Source organism: Pan troglodytes, chromosome 7 (assembly GCF_028858775.2).
Source record: "Pan troglodytes isolate AG18354 chromosome 7, NHGRI_mPanTro3-v2.0_pri, whole genome shotgun sequence".
In the NCBI taxonomy this organism is placed as follows: domain Eukaryota; kingdom Metazoa; phylum Chordata; class Mammalia; order Primates; family Hominidae; genus Pan; species Pan troglodytes.
In genome coordinates this window covers 74,481,272-74,495,875 of record NC_072405.2, presented here as the reverse complement: position 1 = coordinate 74,495,875, position 14,604 = coordinate 74,481,272, and the positions used below count along the sequence as shown (strand labels likewise).

The 14,604-nt window shown below is 41.9% G+C and overlaps 1 protein-coding gene across 11 annotated transcripts in view; it reads left to right on the top strand.

Annotated features, from left to right (window-relative positions):
• The first annotated feature begins 8,032 nt into the window (after positions 1–8,032).
• PDE7A (phosphodiesterase 7A) overlaps positions 8,033–14,604 on the top strand; it is a 126,538-nt gene continuing 119,966 nt past the window's right edge. The window contains exons 1-2 of one of the 11 annotated variants that reach the window (XM_063816332.1): positions 8,033–10,051; positions 11,064–11,160. In XM_063816332.1, the coding sequence (XP_063672402.1) occupies positions 9,585–10,051; positions 11,064–11,160 (564 nt within the window). In that variant the 5' untranslated portion in view covers positions 8,033–9,584. Of the gene's footprint in view, positions 10,450–10,479; positions 10,899–11,008; positions 11,161–14,604 lie in introns of those variants that run through there. The other 10 variants (XM_063816331.1, XM_016959523.3, XM_063816335.1 and 7 more) reach the window with 10 other exon arrangements.

Sequence of the window (14,604 nt, the reverse complement as noted above, 5' to 3'; positions counted from 1 at the left end):
AAATTGATTTGAAATTTAAAAAAATCAAAGACTTTTCAAAAATTTTGATTAAAACCCTGTGTATTAATTTCCTAGGGCTTCTGCAACAAAGTACCACAAAGTGGTTGGTTTAAAACAAGAGAAATTTATGATCTCACAGTTATAGAGGTCAGAAGTCCAAAATCAAGGTGTCAACAGGGTTGATTCTTGCCAGCACCTCTGAGGGAGAATCTGTTCCATGCCTCTCTCCTTGCTTCTGGTGATGTCAGACAATACTTGCCATCCTTGACTCATAGATGCATCAATCCAGCCTCTGGTGTCATCTTCACGTGGTATTCTCCCTGTGTCTATGCCTTCACATTGCTGTCTTCTCATGAGGACATCTGTCATAATGTGTTAGGGGATTATGCTGTCTTCACATCATTGTCTTTTTTTTTTTTTTTGGAGATGGGATTTTGCTCTTATTGCCCAGGCTGGAGTGCAATGGCACGATCTTGGCTCACCGCAACCTCCGCCTTGCAGGTTCAAGTGATTCTCCCGCCTCAGCCTCCTGAGTAGCTGAGATTGCAGGCATGCACCACCACGTCCAGCTAATTTTGTATTTTTAGTAGAGATGGGGTTTCTCCATGTTGGTCAGGCTAGTCTCGAACTCCTGACCTCAAGTGATCTGCCTGCCCAGGCCTCCCAAAGTGCTGGGATGACAGGCATGAGCCACCACCCCCGGCCATCATTGTCTTCTTATAAGGACATCTTCATAGTGCATCCTAATCCTGTGATCTTATCTTAATTTAACTCATTACATCTGCAATGACCCTTTTTCCAAATAAGTTCACATTCTGAGGAACTGGAGGTTAGGATCTCAACATATATATTTTTTGGGGGGGTCCTGCGGCAACCATAATTCAACCCATTGATGCAAGACAGGTGAGCCTCAAAATTGGGACTTAGCCTAGGAGGGTTCTTGGCTTCACCCAGGAAAGAACACAAGGGTAAGCCAGTGGTGTTAAACAGCAACTTTTAGTGAAGTGGCAGTGTACAGAAGCAGAGGTACTGCTCTTTGCAGAGCAGGGCCACCCTGTAGGCAGTGTGCTCAGAGAAGCAGCTCAAGGGCAGTTTTGCAGTCATATTTATACCCACTTTTAATTATATGCAAATTAAGGGGTGTGCTTTGTAGAAATTTCTAGGAAAAGAATGATAACTTACAGGTCATCAGGTCATTGCCATGGAAAGGGGCAGTAACTTCTGAGCATTGGCATGGCAATGGTAAACTAACATGGCACACTGGTGGGCATGTCTCATGGAATGCAGCTTCACCCCAGCCCTATTTTAGCTAGTCTTCAATTAGGTCCCATGTCCGAGCCCCACCTCCAGGGTTTAGTCCTGCCTCCTACCTCATCATTAAAACACACTATAACCAATTGGCTTCAAAGATCTTAAATATTTCGTTATTTAAACTACTTTTTTTTTTTTTTTTTTTAGATGGAGTCTTGCTCTTATTGCCCAGGCTGGAGTTCAGTGGCACGATCTTGGCTTACTGCAACCTCCACCTCCTGGGTTCAGGCAGTTCTCCTGCCTCAGCCTCCCTAGTAGCTGGGACTACAGGTGTGTGCCACTATGCCCAGCTAATTTTTTTTTTTTTTAAGTTGAGAGGGGGTTTCACCATGTTGGCCATGCTGGTCTCAATCTCCTGACCTCATGATCCGCCCACCTTGGCCTCCCAAAGTGCTGGGATTACAGGCATGAGCCACTGCACCTGGCCCTATTTAAACTACTTTTAAGCAGATATTTAGACAGAGGGGGCACTGGAATTAAGAGTGTAGAAAATGTAAATAATACAGGTGCTTTCTTTAAATCTGTCACTATTTTATATAAAAATTATAATTAAGTTCAGAGATATTTGTTAGTGCAAAAAATTGTTTAGTAATTCATTTTTAGCTTCACTATAAAAGATTTTTCTGTTTTGAGTAAGATTTATTCTGTTCAATATTTTATGTTGTTATTGTATGGGGTGTGAGGTGAAAGGCCCTTTGTTCTTTACATTCTTCTTCAGAGATAGCAGGGAAACTGAGGGATGTTTTTAAAAACAGAAAGTCAACTTCAGACAGGCATTCACTTCAATATTTATAACTAGCAACTAAAATTTGTGATTCCATATTGCTAGTCCTCCCACATCCCTTAATTAAACAGATGGATTTTCTACTGTGCCTTAAAAAAAACTAAATTGATTAGTTGTTGTTGTTATTGTGTTGTTTAACCTCAAGTGTAGAAATGAATTTAGAAGAATTGACTCTTTGTGAAACATCTCCTGCTCCAATTCAGATACACAGAATTAACATGATTATATTAGTGTCCTAAGGCTGCTATAACAAATGACCATCAACTGGGTAAATTACAACAACAGAAATGTATTCTCCCACAGTTCTGGAGGTCAGAAGTTTAAAATGGAGGTGTTGGCAGGGCCAGGCTCCCTCTGAATGCTCTAGAAGAGAATCTGATCATGCCTCTTTCCTAGCTTCTGGTGGTTACTGGAAGTCCTTGGTGTTCCATGGCTTGTATAGTTACCACTTGAGTCTCCATCTCTGTTTTCACATGGCTTTCTTCCCTGCATGTATGAGTGCCTCCAAATCTCCCTCCTTTTATAAGGGCACCATCATTGGATATAGGGTCCACCCTTATCCTGCATGACCCTATCTTAACATGGTTGCATCTACAAAGACCCTATTTCCAAATAAGGTGACACATACCAGGAGTTAGGACTTCTTCATGTCTTTTGCAGGACACAACTCAACATAATATGATTATTTTTGTTTTTTGAATGAAAAGCATAATGCATGTACATAGCTTTTAGAGTTCAACGTTGATGATGTCATAATAAACCTAGCAGCATCCTGTCCCATCCCTATGCATTATCAATTTTTGCTCTGCTATGGCAAGAATATATACTGCTTTTAGTTGTTTCTTACAAGGATTTAGTTTCATATTATTAAATCACATGTCAGCCGGGCACGGTGGCTCACACCTGTAATCCTGGCGCTTTGGGAGGCTGAGGTGGGCAGATTACCTGAGGTCAGGAGTTCAAGATCAGCCTGGCCAACATGGTGAAACCCTGTCTCTACTAAAAATACAAAACATTAGCAGGGCATGGTGGCGGGCGCCTGTAGCCCCAGCTACTTGGGAGGCTGAGGCAGGAGACTTGCTTGAACCCAGGAGGTGGAGGTTGCAGTGAGCTGAGACCATGCTGTTGCACTCCAGCCCGGGCAACAAGAGCAAAACTCCATCTCAAAAAACAAAACAAAACAAAACAAAAAAAATCTATCTATCTATCTATCTATCTATATCTCACATCTCTATTTTTTATGTTATCTATTAATATTCTACTGTGTAAGATGAAAATTTGGCTCTCTAATATCGCCCAAGGAGACACACACCTTTCATCCCCTTCCACCTCTCAATATATTTAGCTGTAACACCATATTTTTGCTAAATCAATATTCAGTGATTATATTGTTGTGAATATGTAATGAATAGCTTATTTATAAACTAGCCATATAATGTATGATGATTAAATTTCTTTTACAGCTTGTTTTTCTCAGTGTTATTAATTGAAGTTTATAGGCTTAATTTTCTATGTGGTCATAATAAATGTATTCCCAAACTCTCTGCCAGAGCTTCTCTCACTGGGTTTAGCTACTACAGGTCACTTATTAGTTCCATTTTCTTCCCAGAGCTTCCATCCTCCTGCTCACATGTGGCCTTGTTGCTGTCTCGGTCTTCTCTGGTGCTGTGACTCAGGCACTATCACTTAGGACTTCCTTCCCCTCTCCCCTCTGTTGACGTCCCTGTTTGCTTGATTGTCGTATTTCCCTTTCGTGGTATCCTTCCTCCTCTTTCTAGGGTACATTACCTAATAGCTTCCTGAGAAAAGGTGCAGTGGGAGCTACATACTGGAGTTCTTCAGTGTCTGAAAATTATCTTTATTCTGCTTTCACACTAAATTGATAGTATGGCCAGGTATACAGATTCCTAGATGGAAAACCATGTTTCTTCAGAATTTCGAAGGCTTTCATTACCTTTTAGCTCCAAATTTGCTGTTTAGATGGTCTTTGCTATGCTGATTCATGGTCCTTTGTATGTGGCCTGTTTTTACGTATATTCCCTGGAAGATGTTTAAGTTCTTAATTTTGTCCCCATTATTCTAAAATTTCACAACGCTATTCCTTGGTGTCTATCTTTTCTCTGTCCATTATTCTAAGCACAGACTTGGCAATCTCCATCTGGAAATGTGCCTTCCAGTTCTGCTAAATGTTCTTAAATTATTTCCTCCCTATGATTTTCTCAATTCTCTCTTTCTGAAATCATTATCATTTGGACATTTAGCCCCCTGGACTGGGACTTTAATTTTAATGTCTTTTCTCACATTATCTGTATCTTTAATTTTTTGTTTTACTTTTGGGAAGATATATTTAGCTTTATCATCTAACCCATTCATTAAATATTTAGTTTTTTGCTATTATAGTTTTATTTTAAAAGAACTATTTTGTTTCATATCATTCTGCCCTTATACCTTATAATTTCTTATCTCTCTAAGAATATTATTGGGTTTTTTGAAGGGATTTCTCTGTATTGTTTCTGTTTCCCCTTGTTTCTTTTTTCTGTTCATTTCTATCATCTCTCATGCTACAGGATTTTTCAAAATTCTGATAATGCTTGATTGTTCTTTCATGTTTAAGAATGAGATGCTGTTTACAAGCTCCCTGTGCATGGGTGGGGTTTACTTTAGAATTATGTGTGGACCCATTTATTTGGTCGGAGGACTCCCAACTGACAGCACTGACAGCAACTGACAGCAAAACTTCCATTTTTTTGAAAGAGGAATCTTCCAGGCTCTTGCCTGGAGGATATAAACTTGGCTGTTACCAAGTATGCAGACTCTCACTTATGCCACCTCTTTGCATATGGTACTCTCACCTCACCCTCAGCTCTGCCTGGTGAATCCAAGTCCAGAGCCTGTTTGGGTCAGTCCATCCAATCTTCTGCTGAGGTGAAGAAGAGCAAGTTGCCTGTCTGCACAGCCTTGGAGAGGAGATCTGAGGTTCTGACCACTTGTTATAAAGAACTTCAATGATCTTTCCTTTTTCAGCCCACATGGATCCTTGCCTTGCAAGATGGGTGGGGTCTCTAATTTCTGATACTTTCCTGTGTCTCCACAGCAGATATCAGCTGGATGTAGCCCTCTCCACTTGTGAGCTTGGGGTTTAGCTTTCTGTTTTGCTAAGACATGTATAACTTACTCATCACCTTCAGTTTCCAAAACATGAACTTCTTATCAGTTTTCATTTCTCCTTCTTTTCTCTTTGTCCTGAACTAACGCTTTATTTTCTTCTTTCAGTGTCATTTAGGAGAGTTTGAGGAGGAAACAGACAAATACATGTATACAATCTGCTGTGTTTAGCTAGAAATCTTCTGACTGGTTATTCATTAGTGTACTACTATAGAAGTGCTTGTTGATTAGCGTTGGACTACTAAATAGTCTAGGGAACTAATCCTCAAGTGAAATTTTTTCTTCAATTACTCTTTTATTGTATTGTGTGTTTATCATCACATTATAGACATTTTATTTTTACTCACAGTTTATATATTTAATAAATAACTGGGTTTTTTTTTTTTTTTGAGACAGGGGCTTGCTCTGTTGCCCAAGCTGGAGTGCAGTGGCACAATCACAGCTCACTGCAACCTCGACTTTCGGGACTCAAGTTATGCTCCCACCTCAGCCTCCCAAGTAGCTGGAACTCCAGGCACATGCCACCACACCTGGCTAATCTTTGTATTTTCTTTGTAGAGACAGGGTTTCACCATGTTGCCTAGGATATGAATAAGTTTTGTTATAAAATAATATAGGTTTATCTTAGAAAATTTGGCAAACATAATTGATTAGGATAACATTTTAAAAGAAAAGGAAAAACCGCAATCCCACCACTTCTGACATTGTGGCCTATAACCTTGGAGACTACTTTTGGGGTTATATAGAGCTTAGTTTATAAGATTCATCAGGTAAATAAATTGAATTAGTCATTTAAAATCTTCCTACAATAAAAAGTGGAGGTCGCAGATAGTTTTACTAGTGAACCCTATCAGATATCTGTGGAAGAAGTAATCCCACTTTTGTACACCAACACTTTCAGAAAAATAGAACTGTAATGAAACCTTTCCAGCTCATTTTATGAGGCAAATATTGACCCGACACCAAAGCCAGATAAAAACAGTACCAAACAAAACTATAAATCAGTAGGAGCAGAGCAGACTTTTATTTGTAATGCTCTAACCTACTAGGGAATGCCTAAAGGACTGGTCTCCGCTTTGCCTAACTCAGATCTCAAGCAGGGAGAAGCAGTGGCTGCTGCTTGGGAAAGTTGCAGGGAGACTGGCCCGTAGACACCTGGGGTAAGACATTATGGGTAGAGATATATAATAGACCACCAAAGGCCTCAAGGAGAAACTCATTTGGAAAATAAGACATTAAAAAGCAGCTGTGTATACAGAGAAATTTAAAAAGCCACACAATGGCCCGAGCAAGATGCATGCTCATACAAGAACTTGTAAGGTCTTAAGCTTTCTCCTTAAGCTGAAGCTGATCCTAAGGCTTAGAACCATGGGCCACCTAATTAGTGAAAAACTTCCCTGGCACAGGGCCAGTGTGCAAAGACTGGGGGAGGTATCTGTTTTCTCAACTGCCCAATTTTCAGCAATAACAACAAAACTCCCACAAGACATATTTCAAAAACCCAGAAAAACATGTCCCTCTCAAAAAGAAAATAAAGTAGCAGTTACCTTCCCTGAAAAAACACAGACATTAGACGTACTAGACAAATACTTTAAAATAGCTGTCCTTAATATGCTGAAAGAGCTAAGGGAAAATATGGACAGAGAACTAAGTGGAATCAGGAAAACAATATGTAAACAAAATTAATCATTGGCAAAGAGATAGAAATTATAAACTGGAACCAAATTCTGAAGCTGAAAAATACAATAACCAAGTTGAAAAATCTATTAGAGGGGTTCTCCAGCAGACTTGAATAGGCAGAAGAAAGAATAAGTGAACTTGACTATGGGACATGTGAAATTACAAATTCTGAGAAACAGAAATAAAAAGGAGTAAAGAAAAGTGAACAGAGTTTAAGGAACATATGTGACACCATCAAGCAGACTAATGCATGCATTATGGTATTTACAGAAAGAGAAAAGGGAAAGAAGCAGAGAGATTATTAGAAGAAACAATGGCAGAACACTCCCTGAATTTACAGAAATCATGTTTAGATATCTTAGATCAGCCAAATTCAAGTATGACAAACCCAAAAAGACCCAGACCAAGACATTATCACACTGCTGAAAAAAAAAGAATTTTGAGAGCAATGAGAGAAAAGTAATTCTTTATATACATGGGATTCTCAATGAGATTATTATTTAATTTCTCAGCAGAAACCTTGGAGCCAGAAGGCATCCAAGGCATGTGGTCCCCTATAACCTGTTGAGAAAAATATTTGCAACTGATTTACAGATAGTGCTGCATTTTATGGTGCAGACAGTGGACAGCTACAACACGATGGCCCCTCTCTGTGGTGGTTCTAGAGGCGGTGAAGAGAAATACTCCCAGTCAGCAGAACTTGGAGCTGCATACCTGGTTGTTCATTTTGTCTGGAAAGGGGAATAGCTACATGTGGAGGTCTATACTGATTCATGAGCAGTATCTGACTGCTTGGATAGATGGTTTGGACCTCGGAAGGAATATGATTAGAAAACTGGTGACAAGGAGGTCTGGGGAAGGAAAACATGTTGGAAAGATTAAATGGGCACATAATGTGAAGATATTTGTGTTTCATGCGAATACTTTCTAAATATTCAAGTCGGCTATTATATTTCAACCATGTAAAAGCCTCCTTTATAAGAATTTTGCAGTTTTTGATACTTTTTTCTTAGGTACTTTTCTTTTTGTTACAGAAAGTAATGGCATTTCTTTATTTAACTTTTGCTCCCTGTGATAGTTAATTTTATGTATCAACTTGGCTAAACTGTGATGTTCAGTCATTTGGTCAAATACTAGTCTAGATGTTACTATGAAGATATTTGTGGGTGTGACTACCATTTGTAATCCATTGGTTCTAAGCAGATTACTCTCCATGGAGTGGGTGGACCTCATCCAAAGAGTTGAAAGCATTAAGAGCAAAGACTTAGGTTTCCTGAGGATGACTCAGGTCTGCATCAAGACTCCAATGTAGAAACCCTGTCTGAGTTTTCAGCCTGTGGTTCTGCTGTGCAGATTTCAGACTCAAGACTGCAATTTCAACTCTTACTTGAATTTCCAGCCTGCTGGCCTGCCCTACAGATTTCAGACTTGCCAGCCTTCACAAAACATAAGCCAATTCCTTAAAATAACTCTCTCTCCCTCTCTCTATATGTACATCCTATGGGTTGTGTTTCTCTGAACAACCTGATTAATGTGCTGTAAAGAACACTGTAAAGAGCTGAAAAACTCTGGTCTTGAGATACTGTGTGGTATGGTGGAAAACGCATGGCTCTGAAATCATAGACCAGAGTTCACTGGGACAAATGACTTATGGTCTTGTAATCTGATTCCTCATCTGTAGAATCAGGATAAAATTACCTGACTTACGTGGCTATTGCGTTGGGTAAAGTTAAACATTGTAAGTAGAATGCCTGTCATGGTTTTTGGTTCACAGGTGCACAATAGTAACCAACTATGTTGAAGGGGGTTACATTTTTTAGTTATCTACTTAGTGCTCTGAGTGTCATTAAATGATTTAATCAACCTGAGTCTCTTAGATGTTATTAAATGTAATATAGTTATTTTATTTGGCACACAGTAACATCACACCAATATCACCTCCTGGATGGTTAGATTTACACAGAATTCAAACATTATTTGAGGTTAGTTCTTGCCACTTATCTGTGTAAGGTCTAGGGCAAGCGTGTTTCCATGAGCCTATTCTCAACTCAGGTACTAATAATTACCTCATGAGGTTTTTGTGAGAAGTAAACGTGATAACGCAGGAAAACTTGCTCAGTATAATCCCAAGCATATAGTAGATGCTCAATACATCTACTAGAAGTTGTGGGAGTAATTTGGATTTCAAAGATGAGTTGGATCAGCTGTACTAAAGGGGAGCTTACATCATCTAATGAAGACAAAATCCACAAGACCACGTTGGAGGTTATAGTTCTTTTAATAGTAGAAAGCAGACAGGTAGAAAAATATCCACGTAGGAGGTATAAAGTTTTAGCAAGAGAAAAGAAACATGCCATGGGAAGATGATAAAAGGTCTACTTTTGCTCATTTACCGGATTACGTGCATTTGGTATGTGATCTCATCATCAGTGGAAGTTATGCAGTGCTTTCAAAGGCCTTCCACCTTGTCAGTGGCTAGTCATCTCAAATCAGTAGAAAGGTGGATGCCCTAAGAACTGAACCAAAGCAATAATTTTGCCAGCAGGGGAGAGGTTGTTCAGGCTGAAATCCCAAAGGCTGGAATGCATTAGAAACAATCAGTTGATGCTGAAAGCTTTGACCGTTTAGTGAGAAATGTGACAAAATGAACACTCAAATTACATATCTAGCTTACAAAACAGGTCAACAGCTCTTTATCTTTTCTCGCTTTCGAAAAATCTTAAGTCAACAAACAACACTTTTGGTAGAGGGGCATGCAGTCTACTTTTTCCCTTTGTCTTCTCAGTATCATCCTTTCTCATTCTTTTCACCCATACTCTCACTTCTTTCTCAGTCTTGGTTTTTTCCCTTTGTCTCCGGGTCCCCTTCTCACTTCCGAATTCTCGGCTCCCCTCTCCGCCCCTCGGGCTCGGGATGGCCCCGGGGCCGCATCTGCCAGGGGAACGCTGGAGCCTGGCCCCACCGAGGGACTGGCAGTGACGTAGCCAGGAGGACGGTGCTCGCGCGGCCCGCTGACGTCACTGCCGCAGCGGTCTCTAGCGAAACCCATGAATGGGAATTCAAGGAGGGAAAAGCCAGCAGTGACCCCGCGGTCAGGGCTGAGGACGGCGAGTGCGCAGGGTGCTTTGGGTTTCTGGGGTCAGCAGGCCGGAACGGCGCCTCTAGCGCGGGACGAGCAGACCCCATAGCCTAGGCGCGCTGGAACGCACGAATTTAGCGCTCGGGGGGATGCCCCGAAACGGTGGGGCCTCGTGCGCACGCGCCTCGACTGGCGAGGAGCTAGGGAAGGGAGTTACGGCGGGGCGTGAAGGGAACTGCGGATGAGATAGATGGGGGAAAACGTTTGTCGGGAGGCGACTCCAACAGAGCTTCAGGGTGCAGAACACAAGGAAGGCTACTGTCGCCCTCGGCCGCTTGCCAGTCTCCCTGGGCGCTGCGGCGGCGCGGGGCGCTGGGCCTGCGGCGCGGCGTCGTGACGTCACGGTGGCGGCAGCCGTGGTTGGCGCAAGGTCCGCGGCTGCAAAGTGTGAATTACGCCGGGCTCGCGCCGGCGGCGGAGTGAAGTCAGGCTCCGGGGGAGGGGAGGAGCAGGACTCCGGCGGCGGCGGCGGCGGCGGCGGCGGCGGCCCGAGCTGGTCGCTGCTCCTGAGTCCCGCGCGCCCTGGGTCTGGCCGCTGGCTCCAGCTGTCTTTTCTTGCACTGCTTTGCTCCGTTCGTGCTGCGCTCGAACTCTGCAGTCCGGGTACCTGCTCCTCTCGGCCGAGGAGCCCCAGGGCGGCGGGGTTCCCTTTCCGACTTTGCCTGTGCTGGCCCCGCTTGCACCCCGTCCCCCCTCGCCTGGAGCGAGGCGCGCGCCGGTCCTGGTAATTGGCGCCGCGGCCGCCGCAGAGCCTTCCCGCCGGCGGCCCGAGCGGAGGGCTGGGGTTGGGGGGGCGTGAGCGCGGCTTCCCGGCCCGGGGTCGGTCCCCGCCCGCCCTGCCCCCGTCTCGGCCCGGAGCCCCCGAGCCGCGGCCCCCTCCCAGTGCAGGGGCCGGCGGCCGCGGCAGGGCGGGCGCCGCGCGGAGGCAGGGCGGGCGTATTCAATGGAAGTATGTTACCAGCTGCCGGTACTGCCCCTGGACAGGCCGGTCCCCCAGCACGTCCTCAGCCGCCGAGGAGCCATCAGCTTCAGCTCCAGCTCCGCTCTCTTCGGCTGCCCCAATCCCCGGCAGCTCTCTCAGGTAATCGCCGCCGCCGGGCCCACACTTGAGGGCTTCTCTCTTTTGTTTCCCTCTGCCCACCCAGCTTCACCTCCTCTACAACCCCCAGCCCGCGCATTGTCCATTGTCTGGGGATTTCTAGGCTGGCCTTTCGATTGGAGAGCCTTTTCTTTGAGTCTTCCTGGCTGTCCCCCCTCAGTTCTCCAGCCTCCCCAAAACCCCACCCTGGTGGGTTCCGGGATCCTCTCATCAGACCCTCCCCAGGCTCGTCACCCTCTGTGCCCAGCAGTTTAAGCCTCAGGAATGACCGCCCTCGTCTTTTTCGGTCTGGAAGTTGAGTCTTTATTCCTTAGTCGTGGCCCCAGAGTACACCTGTGCTCCCCCGCCTTGCAACATACCTGTCCCCCTTCCCATACACACAACTGTACGGGGTTCGCGCCTCTCCTCCCCCAGCTCCCGCGCGCCCCGCGGCGCTCGCCTGGTCCTGCGATTCCCTCTGAACAATAGGCCTAGATGCCCCGTTGGTGTAGTCTCCCCGACTCCTTCGTTTCTGTGGCTGGGCTGTACTGGGTATCAGAGGAACAAGTCTGCAAAGTTCATAGCCAGCAATCAGTTTTGTTTTTAATTTGATAAGGAGATTTTAGGAGAGAAACTACTGATGTACACTCATGGGAAGACTTTGGTCCAATACCAGTTGCTCCTGAGCATTTCTGTTTTTTTCCTGTGGTGATGCCGTTGGCCCAATTCCTTAGGTTTGGCTAATTTTGATTGTCAGACTTAAAACAGAGAGGTGAAAAGAATTTTGTTTACATCTGAACTGAGTGCCCTCACTTTCTGCTGACAGAAGTTATGGCTAATGATCACTTTTATTAATCAAATATATTTTTCCTATTGGTTAATACTATCTTTTATGGGAGTATATTTTCTCTCTCCAGTTATATTGTATCTTGAGCAAGGTGTGTGTATGTGTGTGTGTGTGTGTGCAGGTAGTGTGGACAGCACCTGGTAGAAATTTTGCGTGTAATAAGTGTCTAGTAAATATTTGTCATTTACTTCTTTGCCTAAAGTGTTTGTAGAAGGAGCAAGAGCCTATATTTGGGTCTCTCTCTGAATCCTTTTTATTTAAACTAAAACTTATTTCACAGCACAAGGTAGTATGCTAATGAAGTCAGAGCAGACTTGTGAAAATTACTATAATGTGTCATTTAGAATAATATTACATGGTTATTTATTTTGAAGGTTAGACCTGTGATCTGCCTTTTTAGTACCACTTAAAGCATGTTCAGATTCCAGAATTAATGTTGAGGAAATATTAATGCACTGCTGAAGAAGGTTTTTAATAGTAGTAGTTAAAGGTTTTTAATGGTAGTAACTTTTTTCACTTCTAAATATTATTTTACTTCCTCAGATCAGCAGGCACATGACTGGCAACTCATTTCCAGTTATGTCTGAATAATAAAGGCAATCACTGATTATTTATACAATTATAAAACATGAATAAAGTTCTTGTGCTCTCTGAGAAGAAAATGAATGAGAAGGAAGATTCCAAGCGATTAAAATGAGGCTGATGCCAGGGGTTTTTCCTGATGTTTTAATTAATCCACAGAGACCAATTTTAAGCTCCACTTCTTGATTCATTTTTCCAGCCTTAGGTTTAAATGGGTAATGGAATTTTAAAAATATGATTGTGGCAGATGAAGCAAATATTGTAGAATTACACCATATTTTGCTAACCCTTACAACTTTTTAAAAAATTTCTGAACCCCAAAGTGAAGTATACAGGAACTTCTTAAACTTTGGACAGAAATTTTCCTCAATTAACCCTTTTTTTTTCTATTAACATTGTGGTAAATGTAAACTTAGTGGATGCTGAGATGGACATATCATTATCAAGACTTTGCATATCATTTAATAATAAAGCATATGTTGATATTGATTTCTTTAGGCCTAGATGTGAATTTGTAATAGGAAGAAAAAAAAGGAGACAGAAAACCTTGGAATCCTGCTCAGAACTTGTAAAATAAACATTTGGTTTAATCAAATGCTTTTTTTACCCTTAAATTTTTAGTTCCTAAGCCTGAAGGTACAGAAGTTATAAAAAGTTTAACTGGTTTTGTAATTTTAAGATACTTAGGAAAAAAAACCCTTTTTTTAAAAAAAAAAAAAGACATTAAGTAAAATAGTTACAGTTTTTGTACTTTAAAATATGCTTAAAACTGGCAACCTTCCTTTTCATTTCCTTATTGTCACCATAGTATTGGAGCCCAGCTCATAGTAGGTACTTAATAAATATTTGTTGAATGAATGAATAGGTAATGAAATTATCTCTGACTGAGCATCAGTTTTAAATATGAAAACAATATGGAGCATGAAGGTACAGCACAAATTCATTTATCCAGAACTTGGTTTGGAACTTGTAACTGCAGACCATAACAATTCCAGGAATACACAGAAAAGACTGAGTGACCAAAATTGATTTGGAGATCGTCTCAAAGCCGGTGTGTTTTAGGCAAAGTTCTGACCCAACTTGTTTTCCAAGTAGCAGCAAATTTGAAGTGGGGTGGGAGGCTGCCAGAGTCAGTTCACACTGACAGCAGCAAAGGTTGACAGCAGACACACCAAAAGCCAGGGATCAGAAGAAAAACTCTAAGAAGCCAGCAACTTTTACAAGCACCCTGGGACATTTAGTTGAGGGGCTTGAGTGTTGTATAACACAATAATTTTTAGTCAGAATAATGTTAATAGAGGCTGTGTTTAAAAGTTGAAAGATTCGTACTGTTTTTTTTTGTTTTTAAAAAGATTTCCATGCCAAAGAGTTTTAAGTATTGATGCTGAAATGGACAAGCTTGAGTTACCTGGAAAATTCATTTATGTGGAACACCAGCTTTTCCAAGGATGCCAAGTAAATGAGGCATTAATTTTTTGTTTTAAACTAGGATGTATACTATTTCAAATGGTTAATGTGAGTTTTTTGAATTAGTGAATGATAAAGTAGATGAAGCCTGTTCTTTGTCGTTTTTGGATATCTATTGTTGATAGCTGAGTTTAAAGATTTGTCTTTCAGAATAGCATTCATATTTGGAAAAAAAATATTGTGAAGGCAGAAATTGTGTCTTGTTCACCATCATATCTGTGGTACTTTGCATAGGTAGGTTCTTGGTAGATGTGAAAGTTGAGTGAGTATATTGATGGGTATGCCAAAGCACTGCAGTTAGAATTATTCAGTCAGATTTTTTATGCACTGGAAGCAAATCTTATATGGGTTAGAAATTTGAGTTTTAATTTTTAGAAATCTATTGTTAATTTATATTGTTGCTAAGTTATTTGTCTTTTTTTTTTAAGAAATATTTCACAAATATATACTCATAGAATAGCTTCTTGTGAGTGAGGCTCCTTGTGTTATGCGTTGAGAAAATGTAAAGAATTACAGGCTGAGCAGCCCTAGTCTGAAAATCCAAAATGCCC